Consider the following 13,472-nt stretch of genomic DNA (forward strand, 5'->3'; position numbering starts at 1 on the left):
TTCTATTGACAATGATGGCCAGTCCATCATTTGGATTAGTCTATCTGTTAGCTGAATTTCATGACCTAACGGCTAAGAGTTTTAAAAATTCCAGTTATTTGGCAATTTTGTGGCCTGTCCCAGTTAAGTTATAAGAACTTGAATTCTGTAGATAAATATTGAGCACCTACTCTGCCAGGTCTGTGTGTGCTTTGATGCTGAGGATATACTTAAAATCAGTCCACTGCACCAGGCATTGAAGGCTCAGCTTTTCAAACTGCTTTTAAGAGTGCAAGGGGTGGGGCGCCTGGATGGCTCAGGTAAGCGTCGGACTCTTGGTCCCAACTCAGATCGGGATTTTGCTGTTCGTGAGATCGAGCCCAGCGTCAGGCTCTGCGCTGACAGCGTGGAGCCTGCTTGGGATTCTCTCACTTGCTCTCTCTGCCTGTCCCCTGCACATGCACTTTCTCTGTCTCAAAATAAATTTAAAAAAAGCACACGGGATGATTGTGTTCCTGCACGTGTACGTGCGTGCACATATGTGCTAGAGCTGCTTTGTGTTTACCCAGGTTAAATTTTGAGTTTCTGAGAAAGATTTTGTATGAATAAAGTGTTGACAAAGAATTTGAAAATAACTGGTACGACATGGATCTCATCATCACTCCTGCTGAACAACTTTCAGTGGCTTTCACGGGACAATGTCCAAACTCATTAGCATGGTGTCTCATCATTTTCTGCATCATTTAAGAGCGCCAGGAAAGCAAGGCCTGCAAAGCCTAACGTATCCTTTTCAGGTGCTAGCCAGTAGTTACTTGCATTGGTTGGTTTTTGTTCCCTTAGTGGGTGTCTCTCATTACCACCTAGGCTCTGAATACTCTGAGACCTTATACGACTCCATAGTGGATACCTGAAATGGTCCTTGATGCCATTTTTAATTTTATTCTACTGGTGTCACAGCAGAAAACATGAGTATGTCTCAAAGCCTAAGTTCTGAGAAATTATCAGACATTTGTGTCGTCAAGGAAAGTGAGGAACAACAATACTCTAAAGGAAGGAGTACAGCACCCTCTGGCTGGTCTGCTCCTGTAACAGAAGTGAGTCCAGGGACTGGGCGATTAAAAACAAAGAAGCCCCAGGGAACCTGAATGGTTCAGTTGGTTAAGTGTCTGCCTTTGGGTCAGGTCATGATCTCACAGTTTGTGAGTTCAAGCCCCATGTCGGGCTCTCTGCTGTTGGCACAGAGCCTGCTTCAGATCTTCTGCCTCCCTCTCTCGCTGCGCCTGCCCCACTCTCACACACACACACACTCTCTCTCTCTCTCACAAATAAATAAACTTAAAAAAGTAAAGCAGTCCCTTTCTCACTTCATTTTCTCCATAAGTACTGCTAACTTCCCAGCCTCTCCTCAATCTTAATTCTAAGTCCTGACAGAATAACCCTATGGCTAAGAGCTTTCCTCACCTGTGTCAAAAGAAAAATCTCCTAACCACATTGCCCCAGGCTCCTTTGACAAACACACAACCCACCAGCAATAAGTGGGAATTTCCATAAGTTACAGTAAATACAGATGAAAATAAGCAGTATATGTGAAAACAAGTTCAGAATCCTACATTCTACTCCAAAGTAATTCCCCAATAGGAGGGCAAATCTAGATGAAACTAAGCAGTAAATACAAAAACAAGCTCAGAATCACACATTCCTTTCAAAAGTAACTTCCCAGTGTGAGTTAGTGTATGGCTCCAAGACCTAAAACACCCTTCATTTGTTCAGGTGCACAGTGAGTGTTCTTTTCCATCTGGGTCGGGAACTCCTCTAAGTCCAAACAGACAGACGTTGCAAGGTCACATAAAGTGCTCAAATCCTATGCTGGACTGCTAGCAGTTTGAACACGATATATTCCTTTAGTTATTCAGAGAAGAATTCTGAGCCCGTGAGGTGAGTGACAAGTTAATACTTACCCTGTAGGGCTTTTTAGAGGGTTGGTGGCAACTGTATTTAAAAATATATCAGGGCGCCTGGGTGGCTCAGTCGGTTGAGCGTCCGACTTCGGCTCAGGTCATGATCTCACAGCTCAGGAGTTCGAGCCCCGCATCCGGCTCTGTGCTGACAGCTCAGAGCCTGGAGCCTGCTTTGGATTCTGTGTCTCCCTCTCTCTCTCTGCCCCTAACCCACTCGCATTCTGTCTCTGTCTCTCTCAAAAAATAAATAAACATTTAAAAAAATATATATATATATATAGAACAAGGCCCGGCATGTACAAATAGTCACATCATAGCTATTATGTTTATTATCATTCCTGGCTACTTGGAAGTCTCCTTTCCACTCTTTCCCAAGGGCAACTGGCTTATGCATTCCTTAAAGCACTTCCTTCCTACAATAAGGATGGACAGGAATTTGTCAAGCACAGAGCCTTTATTTTACATATCATTTCCAAAGAGGACATTGTGTAAGTCAGCAGCCAACAGAACTTCTAAGTGAGAAAGTAACAGCAAAGGTAACTGGCTCAAGTCCCTCTGTGTATACCATGTACATTTCATGTCTGAGCACCTTGTGTGTCTGGCTTAAGTAAGGCAGTGTAGATTGTGCGAACAAGAAATCTGTGTTCTGCGATCAGAAATGGCTACTGCATGCATCACGCAAAATGCACAACCTGAAATGTTTTGATTTGCAACCGAAGTTTCCTAAAGCAAAGATGCGCGTGAACAATGACGAACACATACAGAGCAACTTGGGCAGAGAATGGATAATGCCGCGGGGCAGTGAGGTTAGCGCGCTGATCAAGAGCCCCAAGCAGGAGGAGCCGTCCCAGTGGCAGAGCAGGCTAGGAGGGTGGGCAGCAGCCATCTCCAGCCACTTCGAGCTCCTTCCCGCCTTCACTCTAAGTTGAGCAGCTCCACGTCAAAGATGAGGGTGGCATTGGGAGGGATGACACCAGGGTGGCCCGTGGCTCCATACGCCACATCGGGGGTGCAGGTCAGCTTCGCCCTCTGCCCCAAGCTCATCTAGCAGGGATGGGGGCAGATGGGGAGAGGAGAAAGAGGACCCAGCTTGATTTAAAAGAAAAAAGTAAGATAACTATGGCATTTTCCCAAACTATCCTCCTGATAACTCTGAAGATCTGAGATGAATTTTCTGTGTGGCACACTGAAGTGATGCAGAATTTGGATTCTGTCTCAGACTAGCAGAGACTTCACTGTGGGGCACTAACTTCCACAAAGTAGTCCCAAATTCATTCATCTGACAACCACTGCTGGTTATTCATTTAGCGCATGGCCTAAACACTTCAAGGTATTCCTAATTGTTCCTCACCCCCTTCCAAAAGAACCTAAAGAGGGTGTATAAACAGCACATGTACAAGTACACAATCGAGGAGGTAAGAGAAGCAGTCCATTAAAGACGTTAAGCAATCAGAGGCCACCGCAAGGAGGCGAGGGCTAAGAGACCTACACTAAAAGCACCATATGACTTCACAGACCAAGGGAGAAGAGTGTGAACCAGGGCTCCACACAGCAGTCATCAAGAACGTCTGGCATTGGTCGGACAAATGGTGAAATTTGAATAAACAGATCTAAAAATTTTAATAACCAACTCAAACATTTGAATGTATTGGTTAACAGTACTGCATCAATGTTAATGTGTAATTGATCACAAATTAATGTAATGGGATCGTTTTACCATGGTTATGTAAACTGTTAACATTTGGGTAAAGAATATATGGGAACTATTTCCGTGATATTTTTGCAAGGTCGGAAATTACTTTTTTAAGTTAAAAAAAAAAATACCTTGGCCCACCACCCCCCTCCCCGCCCCCCAACTCTCTAGCTGCCTCAGTCCCAGACAGCTGGTAGCTCGTAGCTAGTTCTGAGCAAGCCCACAGGGATGTGCTTGGAATGAGAGCCCCAGCGACTTAAAGTCATGCTGGCAATGAAAGGGAAGGAGTGGGGTCACAAAGCCAGGGGCTGAACCTAGATGGCGTCACCATGCCGTAGCAGTAGAGTCAAAGCAGTGGCGGTCTGTGATAGGGCAGGGGCGGTGTACCGAGCCCAGACTCCAACTCCTCAAATCCCCCCTAATGAGGATCCTCATCCTACCTGGGCTGCACCCTCTTCAAAACCCTTGATGACTTCCTGTTTGCCAATTCTGAACTTGAAAGGTTTGTTTCTGTCTCTGGATGAATCAAATTTCTTCCCATTTTGGAGCATTCCTGTGAAAGCAAGAATAGGGTGGAGAAGAGCTGTGGCCATGAGTTAACACCCCATTCTGGGTCCACATGTCTAAAATGGAATTCCTATTCTGTACAAACCTGCGCCTCTTCAGATCTCCCTGCCCGTCCTGTTGTCCAAGCAAGAAACCCAGATACCTCACTCTGCCTTACCCACTCCCTCAATATGGCCTATCACTTAGTCCTACATGTCTTTGCAATCTATCTACGTTCTACACACTCCATTTCTACTGCCACCACCCTGGGACCACACCAAGTCACCATCATGTCTCACTTGTGCACAGGAACACCCTCTAACTGGTCTTTCTCTCCACTCTCACTCCTCCTTTCCAGTCTCCACTTGGTACCCAGAATGACGGTCTTTCATAAACATGTATCTGATCATATTTCTCTCTTGCTTATAGAGATAGCAATATCCTTTTGTCAATAGCTCCCTGTGGCAGAATCCAAATGCCTACACTGTGCACACGCACTTCAAGATCTAGCTATTGCCTGTCTGATAACCTTCTCTCTGCTCTCCTCTTCCTTTCCTCCCCCCCATGTCTTATTCAGGTCACACCTTTCTCAAATACCTTTCCCAAATACCTCTCAAATATACCTTTCTCAAATACCTCTGCACTTTACAACTTTTTCTGTGCTCCTTCCTCAGCCTAAGGATGTTTCTGCCTCAGGTTGAGTCCTCACCTGTTTTCCCCCAACATCCAAAACCCAAAGGCCACATCATTGGCGCGTGGGTGGCTCAGTCAGTTGGTAAGCGTTGGACTTTGGCTCAGGTCATGATCTCGCCCTGTGTTGGGCTCTGTGCTGACAGCTCAGAGCCTGGAGCCTGCTTTGGATTCTGTGTCTCCCTCTCTCCTTCTGTCCCTCCCTCACTTGTGTGCATTCTCTCTCCCTCTCAGAAATAATAAATAAATAAACTTAAAAAAATAAAAGATTCTCTCTCTCCCTTTGCCCCTCTCCCTGCTCATAAAAACAAAACAAAACAAAAAAACAAAGGCTACATCATCCCCGCCCCCCCTGCAATGAACAGAGTAAGGTGACCCAGCCAGTCAATGGTGGCCCCCACACCCCATAAAAAGGGCCTGTTTGAATCTGGAACACCCCAGTGCTGTCTCTAACAGTCTGCAGCCTCCCTTATCCAGGTGTCATCCCTGATGTACAAATATTGTCTCATTCCAGCTGTCTAAGGCTCGAGAACTGTATCTTTCTCTCTTTTTAAAGTTTATTTGTTTAAGCAATCTCTGGACCCAATGTGAGGTTTGAGCTCACAATCCTGCGGTCAAGAGCCACATGCTCCACCAACTGAGCCAGTCAGGTGTCCCTCAAGAGCTGTTTTGGTATTTTTAGTTCTTATCAGTGACTAGTTCAAAGGTCAGGCCTGTAAACAATGCTCTTCCACGATTTCTTCCTGCAGCCCACAGACCATGACAAAAGCCAATTTGGGACCAGAGAAAGATCTGGCCTGTGAGTTCAGAGACTGGATACTGACTTCATTTTGGCACTAACTCATTGTGTGAAGTTAGACAAATCACTGCCTTTCTCATGGCTTCAGATATGCCATGTTTAACATGGGCGGTCTGAACAAGCTTAATGTCTGCGCATCCATGATTCCACTTCTTCTAATTCCTACAATTTAAATATATACAAGGGAGAGTATTATTTTCCTACTTTCTAGGTAGAATAAATTGGACTCTTGCCCTGGGTATTAAATCAGGCGAAGGAGAAAACCCTTTACTAAGGAGGTCTTACAAAAACTCATGCATACACACAGGTTGCTAAGATACTCCAATACACAGAGATGTTCACATGTGCTCATGGGCACCTAAGCACACACATTCAGAAGAAAAACCCTGATGCTCAAACAGATGCTAAGAAAATATTTAGATCCACAAATCTACATATAATTACACAGACATATACTTGGACATATACACATATGGATACACACACACACACACACACACACACACACTCCATTTGATAATTGACTTCCTCATTCCCCAATTTCTTCAGATTTCATATACTTCAGACCAGATACAGTTATCTACAGCTACAAGTTCAGCCAAAACAATTCAGCCTAGAAACAGACCAACATCTATACGGTTACTTGATTTGACAAAGGTGTCACAGCAATGCAACAGATAAAGGATATATTTTTTTAAATTGCTGTTGCTGGACCAACTATATATCATATGGAGAAAATTAACCTTGAGCCCTACTTTATGCACACACACAAAAATTCCAGATAAATCACAGATGTAAGTATGAAAAATAAAATAATAAGGCTTCTATAAGATAATAAACAGAAGAATATCTTCATGACCTAGGAATAGACAAAGACTTCTGAGCTGAACACAGAAGTACAACTATAAAGGAAAAGATTGATACGTAGGACTTCATTAAAATTAAGAACTTCTATTCAAAAAATGCCATTGAGAGAGTGAAAAGACAAGCCTTGGCATGGGAGGTGACTGGAATCAGTATAACCAACAAAAGACTCATATCCAGAATATGTAAAAAACTCCTTTAAATCAATAAGTAAAAGGCATCCAACCTAATTTTTATAACTGGACAAAACTCGAGCAGACTAAAGATGATATTCAAATGGCCAGTAAGCACATGAAAAGGTACTCAACTTCATTAGTCATCAGGGCAATGCAAATCAAAACCACAATGAGATACACTGGGCACCCACCCAAGGGGGCCAAAAACAAAACAAAAACGTGATAATGCCATGTGTCGATGAGGATGCAGGGGAACTGGAGCCTTCCTACATGGCTGGTGGCAGTGGAAATTGGCACAACTACTTTGAGAAGCTGTTTGACAGTATCTGTTAAAGCTGAGGATAGGTACAACCCTATGCCCAAATAACTCCACTTCAGGGTATATACCTAAACAAAATGTGTACATACGTGCACCAAAAGACACCTACAAGACTGTTCAAAGCAACAGTATTCATAACAGCCAAAAATGATCAGAAACCCAAGTGTTCATCAATTCTAGAAAAGATAAATTGTGGTACATTCATACGATGAACTGTATGGGAATAAAAAAGAACCAATGACTGTGGACAAATCTCATAGACATAGTATTGAGTGAAATAAGCCAAACACAAAAGAGTACATACTCTGTGATTCCATTTATATGGTATTCAATAACAGGCCTAGCCAATCGATGGGGACAAAAGTATGAATGCTGGTTACCTTCAGGGAGGTGTAATGACTGGGAGGAGGCAGGAGGGAGATGCCAGGGAGTGCTGGAAATGTACATGTTGATCTGGGTGGTGGTTATGTAAGTGTGATCACTTCGAAAAATTCCACTGAGCTGTACATCTTAGATTTATGTTCTCTACTGTATTTATTTTTAATTAAAAAGTTTACCAAAAAGTCCCCTATAATCTCCTGCTGGGTTTGATGAGACGGTCCCTCCCCACACTCTTGGCTGATGCTAGTGTTTAATGCACATGGCCTGCTCCCTGTATCTACTCCGAAAAGTCTTTGCAAAAGGATGTTGTGGTTTTAGTAACTTGATAAGCACTGGTCTGTCTACAACATGTAGAACAGATAAATCAATTACACAGGTCAGAGGCCCCAGGGGACTCATGGTAATTAGGCCAGTCACAGGGAGATAACACACAGCTCTAGCTCACTGACGCCAGCCACCGGCAACACAGCTGTTGAGAAATACCCACACCGTCTGCCTAGAATTAACCTGGCACTTCACACTGGCCCAGAGAACTGCTAAAAATGGCCCCATCTGAATACGTCCTAGGAATTAAACTGGCCTTGCCGTCTGCTAAGTGGCTGTCACCAACTTTGCCACATTGGGAAGCAGGTCACAAGGCAGAGCATTCACTTCTCTTGGAACAAATACCTGCTTGTGATCTTCCTGCCAGCAGTCCTCAGGAGCTCCATCTAGAATGTTCCTCAGCCCACCTGACCTTCCAATACAGAGCATCCAAGAGGGGTCCGCAGAGATGTGGGGCTCTCCTGCAAGTCCCACAGTGCCCTGAGACAGGCACTGCTGTTGCCCCAGCTGTCACACTGCAGCAGAGCCTCTGGATGACTTGGCTCTGCCACTCCCCACAGCCCCAAAGAAGGAAGGAATCCTGCCTTTTCACCTTTGTGTCCCCAGTGCCCACACAGCATCTTGCACACAGTAGGTGCTCAATAACAGCACGCTGAATTGAACAGTCTATTTCTGAAAAAAGAAAGGAAATGCTGAGGAAGTCACCCTCCCCTTCTCTAATAATATTGTAGGAGGAAAAGGGAGCCTGCAGGGAAGATCAGGGCTCTCAGAGCTTCAAGAAGGGATTTCTAAATATCAGACAGAACAAGGAGGGCCAGGCCCCACCCTGCCCACAACGGAGGGAAGGGAATGGAGGTGCCTGGCCCAATCAGAGGCTGGCTCCACAGATGGCTCCTGCTGGTACAAATGGGGAAGGGGTAACCTTGCAAGCCCCCTTTCCCATGCCCACAAGGCTGGCTCGAGAAGTAGGGGACAACTGGTCACAGGGAGACTTGGCTACCTTGAGCTTTGGGCCTGTTCTAGGGAGCAGATACCTCTAGAGAGGAGTAGCAGAGGAGAGACCTCCCTTGGGAGGGGCAGGTCTGGATGAAGGCTGAGGGAGCAAAGCCTACCTGTGTAGTGCACCACACACGTCTGTCCCTTCTTGGGGAATGTCCTTCCTGCAAGGAGACATGAGGGCAGATGAATGAATAGGGCATTGGAAAAAGTCACTTGGGACATTCAGATGTGACTATGACCCAGAGCTCTGACCCACATTCCCCTCCATACCATGGAGATGCCCACGGCTCTAGTTCTGGCTCTGTGCCTTGTATGAGGCTTTTTATTTGATTTGAACTTTATTCCCTTGGGTTCCTCAACTATGCTCTCTCCTATTTTCCTTTCTTAAAATTTAAAAAAAATGTTTATTTATTTTTGAGAGAGAGAGACAGAGCGCGGGCAGGGGTGGGGCAGAGAGAGAGAGATGGAGACACAGAATCCAAAGCAGGCTCCAGGCTCTGAGCTGTCAGCACAGAGTCCGACTAGGGGCTTGAATGCAGGAGCCATAAGATCATAACCTGAGCTGAAGTCAGATGCTTAACCAACTGAGCCACCCAGGCACCCCATTATTTTCTTTTCTTTGATCATTCCTTTTACTTTCCTTCATCCATTCCACAAACATTTTTTTAAGTTTATTTATTTATTTTGAGAGAGAGACAGAGAGAATAAGTGGGGTAGGAGCAGAGAGTGCGGGGATCCCAAGCAGGCTACATGCCGTCAGCACAGAGCCCGACACGGGGCTCAAGCTCATGAACTGTGAGATCATGACCTGAGCCAAAACCAAGAGTTGGACACTTAACTGACTGAGCCACCCAGGTGCCCCCATTCCACAAACATTTACTGACAGCCTACTATGGACTAGATTCCAGAAACACAGAGCAACCTATGAACTCATGGTGAAGTTAGGGAAACAGATCCATAAATAATAGATTACAATGGAGGATGATGACTGCAACCAAGGATTAATAAGCATAATCATTCACAAATATTTACAGAGTATCTACTATATGCAAAGCCTGGGCCTGATTTCAGGGACACAGCAGTAAACCATAGAGACAAGATCCCAACTCCTTTGGAGTTTACATTCTAATGGGGGGAAACAAAACAATACACAAGTATACAAGACAACTCTAGATTATGATAATTCTTTAAATGAAATAAACACAATGATGAGTTAAAGAGAGATACAATGGACAGACCATTTTAGAAAGGGTGATTCAGGATGGCCTCTTAGAAAAGGTGACATTTGGACTGAATCTTGAAGGATGAGCAAAGTGCTGGGGAAAGCACTGCAGGAAGAGGGAGCTCGAAGGGCACAAATATTGGGGCAGGAAAGGACTGGAGCATTTGCAGAATAGAAAGGAGGCCTGGTGACTGGAAAGAAGAGAGGGAGAAGGAAGCAAGTGGGAAAAAGCCAGATCATGCCCAGCATTGCAGAGCCGGATTTAATTCTAAGTGCAACAGGAAGCCACTGGAGGGTTTTAAGCAAGAGAATGACATAATCTGAATTAAGATTTTATAAGATCACTCTGACTGCTGTGTGTAGGATGGACGATTAGGTGCCTGTTTCAATAATCCAGACAGGAAATCAATTATGGCTTGAATTAACGTGGTGGCAGCAGAGAAGAGAGCAAAATAGATATATTTGGGAAGCGGGACTGACAGGGTACACTAATGGAGTGGAGATGGGTCTGGGATGAGGGAGAGGGAGACATCGAGTACAACACTTGGGTTTTCAGTTGGGGAACTGGATGGACAGTGGAACTAATTCCAGGTGGGGAAGACTGGGGAGGAGCAGATTTGAACAGTTGGCAATTTAAAAAAAAATATTTTTTTAACATTTATTTATTATTAAGAGACGGAGCGTGAACAGGGGAGAGGCAGAGAGAGAGGGAGACACAGAAGCAGAAGCAGGCTCTAGGCTCTGAGCTGTCAGCACAGAGCCAACGTGGGGCTTGAACTCACAAACTGCAAGATCATGACCTGAACCGAAGCCGACTGAGCCACCCAGGCGCCCCGAGCAGTTGGCAATTTTGAGATGCCTATTAGACATCTATCTGAGCTTATGTTGCAATAGGCAGATGGAGTTATCTGTCCTGGAGCTATAAATCTGGGTGGAATTTACCAGGCCACAAGCCTGGGTAACAAAGCATTTGAGAAGCTAACAAGTGAGCCAACATGTAGAGGACTCTATGGGAGTCAGGGAAAGCATCTGAGAGGAGATCATGGTTCAACTGAGTCTTAAAAGGTAAGCAGTTTGCCAGAGGAAGTAAAGGGAGATAATCTGGGAAGAGTGAACAACGTGTTCAAAGGCCTAGAATCGAGCGATAGTGGGATCCCTGTCTGGCTCACCGCTCTAACCCCAACTACATAATACACGTTCAATAAATATTTGCAGAATGACTGGCGTGTTTAACAAATTTGCAGGCAGCCTGCTAAAGCTAGGGGAAATGGTGGTAGTGGGGGTTGCTACTGGTAGGAAGAGATGAGGCTCTGGTGTGGAAGGTAAGACTCGGCCGGACTACCATCTGTCTGCAGAAGGAGATGGAAGATTCATTAAAACACGAAGCGGGGGGTGGGGAGGGTGAGGAGCAGAATGGGACAGAACAGTCACATATGCATTTTAAAGAGTCCACAGGCTACGGTGTGAAAAATAGGTGGTGAGTTAGGGAGGCCAGATGGAAAGCAGAGAGGTGAGACTGAAGGTGGTGAGCCCAGTTTAGAGGATATGCGGAAATCCAAGTGAGAGGTGATGTTGGCCTGAACCAGGGAAGGGGCTACAGGGATGGAACCCAGAAATTTTCAGCAGAAGGACTTGAAAGGACTTGGTGTGGGGCTCGACCAAGACGGTGTCCCCAATGTAACAGTACAGTAGTTTGGCCCTTCTGTGCTTTCCTGGCTCAAGAATTTAGACTGTTAAAAGTAGAAGGCCAAAGCTCTTTCAGGCTTTTTCTAAAAATCTAATCTCCCTCGGGGTGCCTGGGTGGCTCAGTCGGTTAAGTGCCCAACTCTTGATTTCAGCTCAGGGTTTCTGAGACAGAGCCTCGCATCTGGCTCTGCACAAACATCGTGGAGCCTGCTTGGGATTCTCTGTCTCTCTGTCTCTCCTCAGCTTCTGTGTGTGCACACTGGGGGTGCATACTCTCTCCCTCAAAATAACTCTAAAAGCTACTATGAACCAAGGAAGGGAGAAGAGGCCTGCAGCCCCCTGGCAGAAATCAATGACAGTACCCTGGGGTGTGACAAGGTGTCAGGGAGATGCCTCCTGGGACCCAGCACCATAGTTCCCAGCTGGGTCAAAGAAGTCTGTACCTGCTGGGTGATCAGGGTAGTGGCTAGGATCTAGGAATCACTGCCTTTTAATGAGGAGGGTGGCCTGGAACCCTGAGGTCCTCTTATTTCCTAGAGAAGGTGGGGGTTGTCAGTTATGTCTCACGTGAAATTTGTCTGTCAAATTCTGCTGCAGACATGGGGACTCTGGACTGGATTAAGTTTCATTTAAAAAATTTAGGGGCGCCTGGGTGGCGCAGTCGGTTAAGCGTCCAACTTCAGCCAGGTCACGATCTCGCGGTCCGTGAGTTCGAGCCCCGCGTCGGGCTCTGGGCTGATGGCTCAGAGCCTGGAGCCTGTTTCCGATTCTGTGTCTCCCTCTCTCTCTGCCCCTCCCCCGTTCATGCTCTGTCTCTCTCTGTCCCAAAAATAAATAAACGTTGAAAAAAAAATTTTTTTATAAAAAATTTAAAACTGGCTATTCCTTGCACATCCATACCCAATTATACAAGAGATGTCTGGCTTGGGGAAGTGAGTGGTGCCAGTCCTGGGGACAGGGAAAAGGCAATACAGAGGAGCGCTTGGAAGTGGGGAGGACAAGGAGAGTTAGTTGCTTTGGACTTGCTGAATTAGGTATCCGTGGGACATCCAGACAGAGGTCGAGCAGCAGCTGGATAAATGGACCACCTTGAACTCAGGTCGGAGATCTGAGCTGGAGGCTTAAGTTTGGAGGCCATCGGTTTGCAGACGGTAATGAAAGCCATGGGAGTGTACAGGATGGCTGGAGAGGCTGAGTGGGGCGGGGAGGATAAAGCGAGATGCAGAGGCGGAGGGAGCGCTTCTTCCTTCCCAGACTGGCTCGGTCCCCACAACGTCTCACCGCCCAGCCCACAGGGGCCGCCCGACCGGAGGCCCGGAGGGGGGCGCATTGGAAAGGGTTGCCCCAAACAGAAGAGAACCCTTCCAGCTGTTTCCAGAGCTCACCTAGCAGGGCAGGGAAAGCAGAACTAAAAGCCTGCCCTGGGAAACCAGCAGTAGCGGATAACCGAGAGATTCCAGCCGAGGCAGCGGCGGCCCGAGGCCCCCGGGGCGGTGGCGGGCCGCAGACCCCCGCCTCCTGGCCGCCGCCTTCGTTCCCCTAGGTGAGCCGGCGGGGAAGGGGATGGTGGAGGATCGTCTGCTAGATTCCCAACAATCCTTCCTGGGATCTCCTCTCACCGCCCTCATCCTATGCCCGCCTCGGATTCAGCACCCTCCGCGCCACCTCTGAATCAGACCCCCGCCCGCCCGGCTCCGCCCCGGGACCCTTCCTCCTCCCCCAGCTCGGCCGCCCGGTACCGTCTCCCGGGGAGATGGTCTCGATCTCCACGCCCATCGCAGTCCCACTGGCCCCGCCTCCGAGGGTCCCCGCTGCTGCCCCGACCCCGGCTCGGCT

The 13,472-nt window shown here is 46.7% G+C and overlaps 1 protein-coding gene across 3 annotated transcripts; it reads right to left on the reverse strand.

Moving 5' to 3' along the window:
- Nucleotides 1-2,383: 2,383 nt before the first annotated feature.
- Nucleotides 2,384-13,466, reverse strand: FKBP1B (FKBP prolyl isomerase 1B). Of its 3 annotated transcripts, none has more exons than XM_030311559.1 (4): nt 13,376-13,466; nt 8,842-8,889; nt 4,071-4,183; nt 2,384-2,981 (listed from the first exon to the last, which is right to left on the reverse strand). In XM_030311559.1, exons 1-4 carry the CDS (start codon nt 13,410-13,412, stop codon nt 2,853-2,855), a joined length of 327 nt encoding a protein of 108 aa, XP_030167419.1. In that variant the 5' UTR covers nt 13,413-13,466; the 3' UTR covers nt 2,384-2,852. The 3 variants fall into 3 exon arrangements, with proteins under 3 accessions (XP_030167419.1, XP_032448645.1, XP_030167420.1); XM_030311560.1 differs by having other exon boundaries at nt 2,966-3,026; XM_032592754.1 differs by lacking the exons at nt 8,842-8,889; nt 13,376-13,466 and adding an exon at nt 8,075-8,173.
- Between the last annotated feature and the right edge of the window lie 6 nt (nt 13,467-13,472).

The sequence above is a fragment of the Lynx canadensis genome, chromosome A3 (assembly GCF_007474595.2).
Source record: "Lynx canadensis isolate LIC74 chromosome A3, mLynCan4.pri.v2, whole genome shotgun sequence".
Classification (NCBI taxonomy): Eukaryota; Metazoa; Chordata; class Mammalia; order Carnivora; family Felidae; genus Lynx; species Lynx canadensis.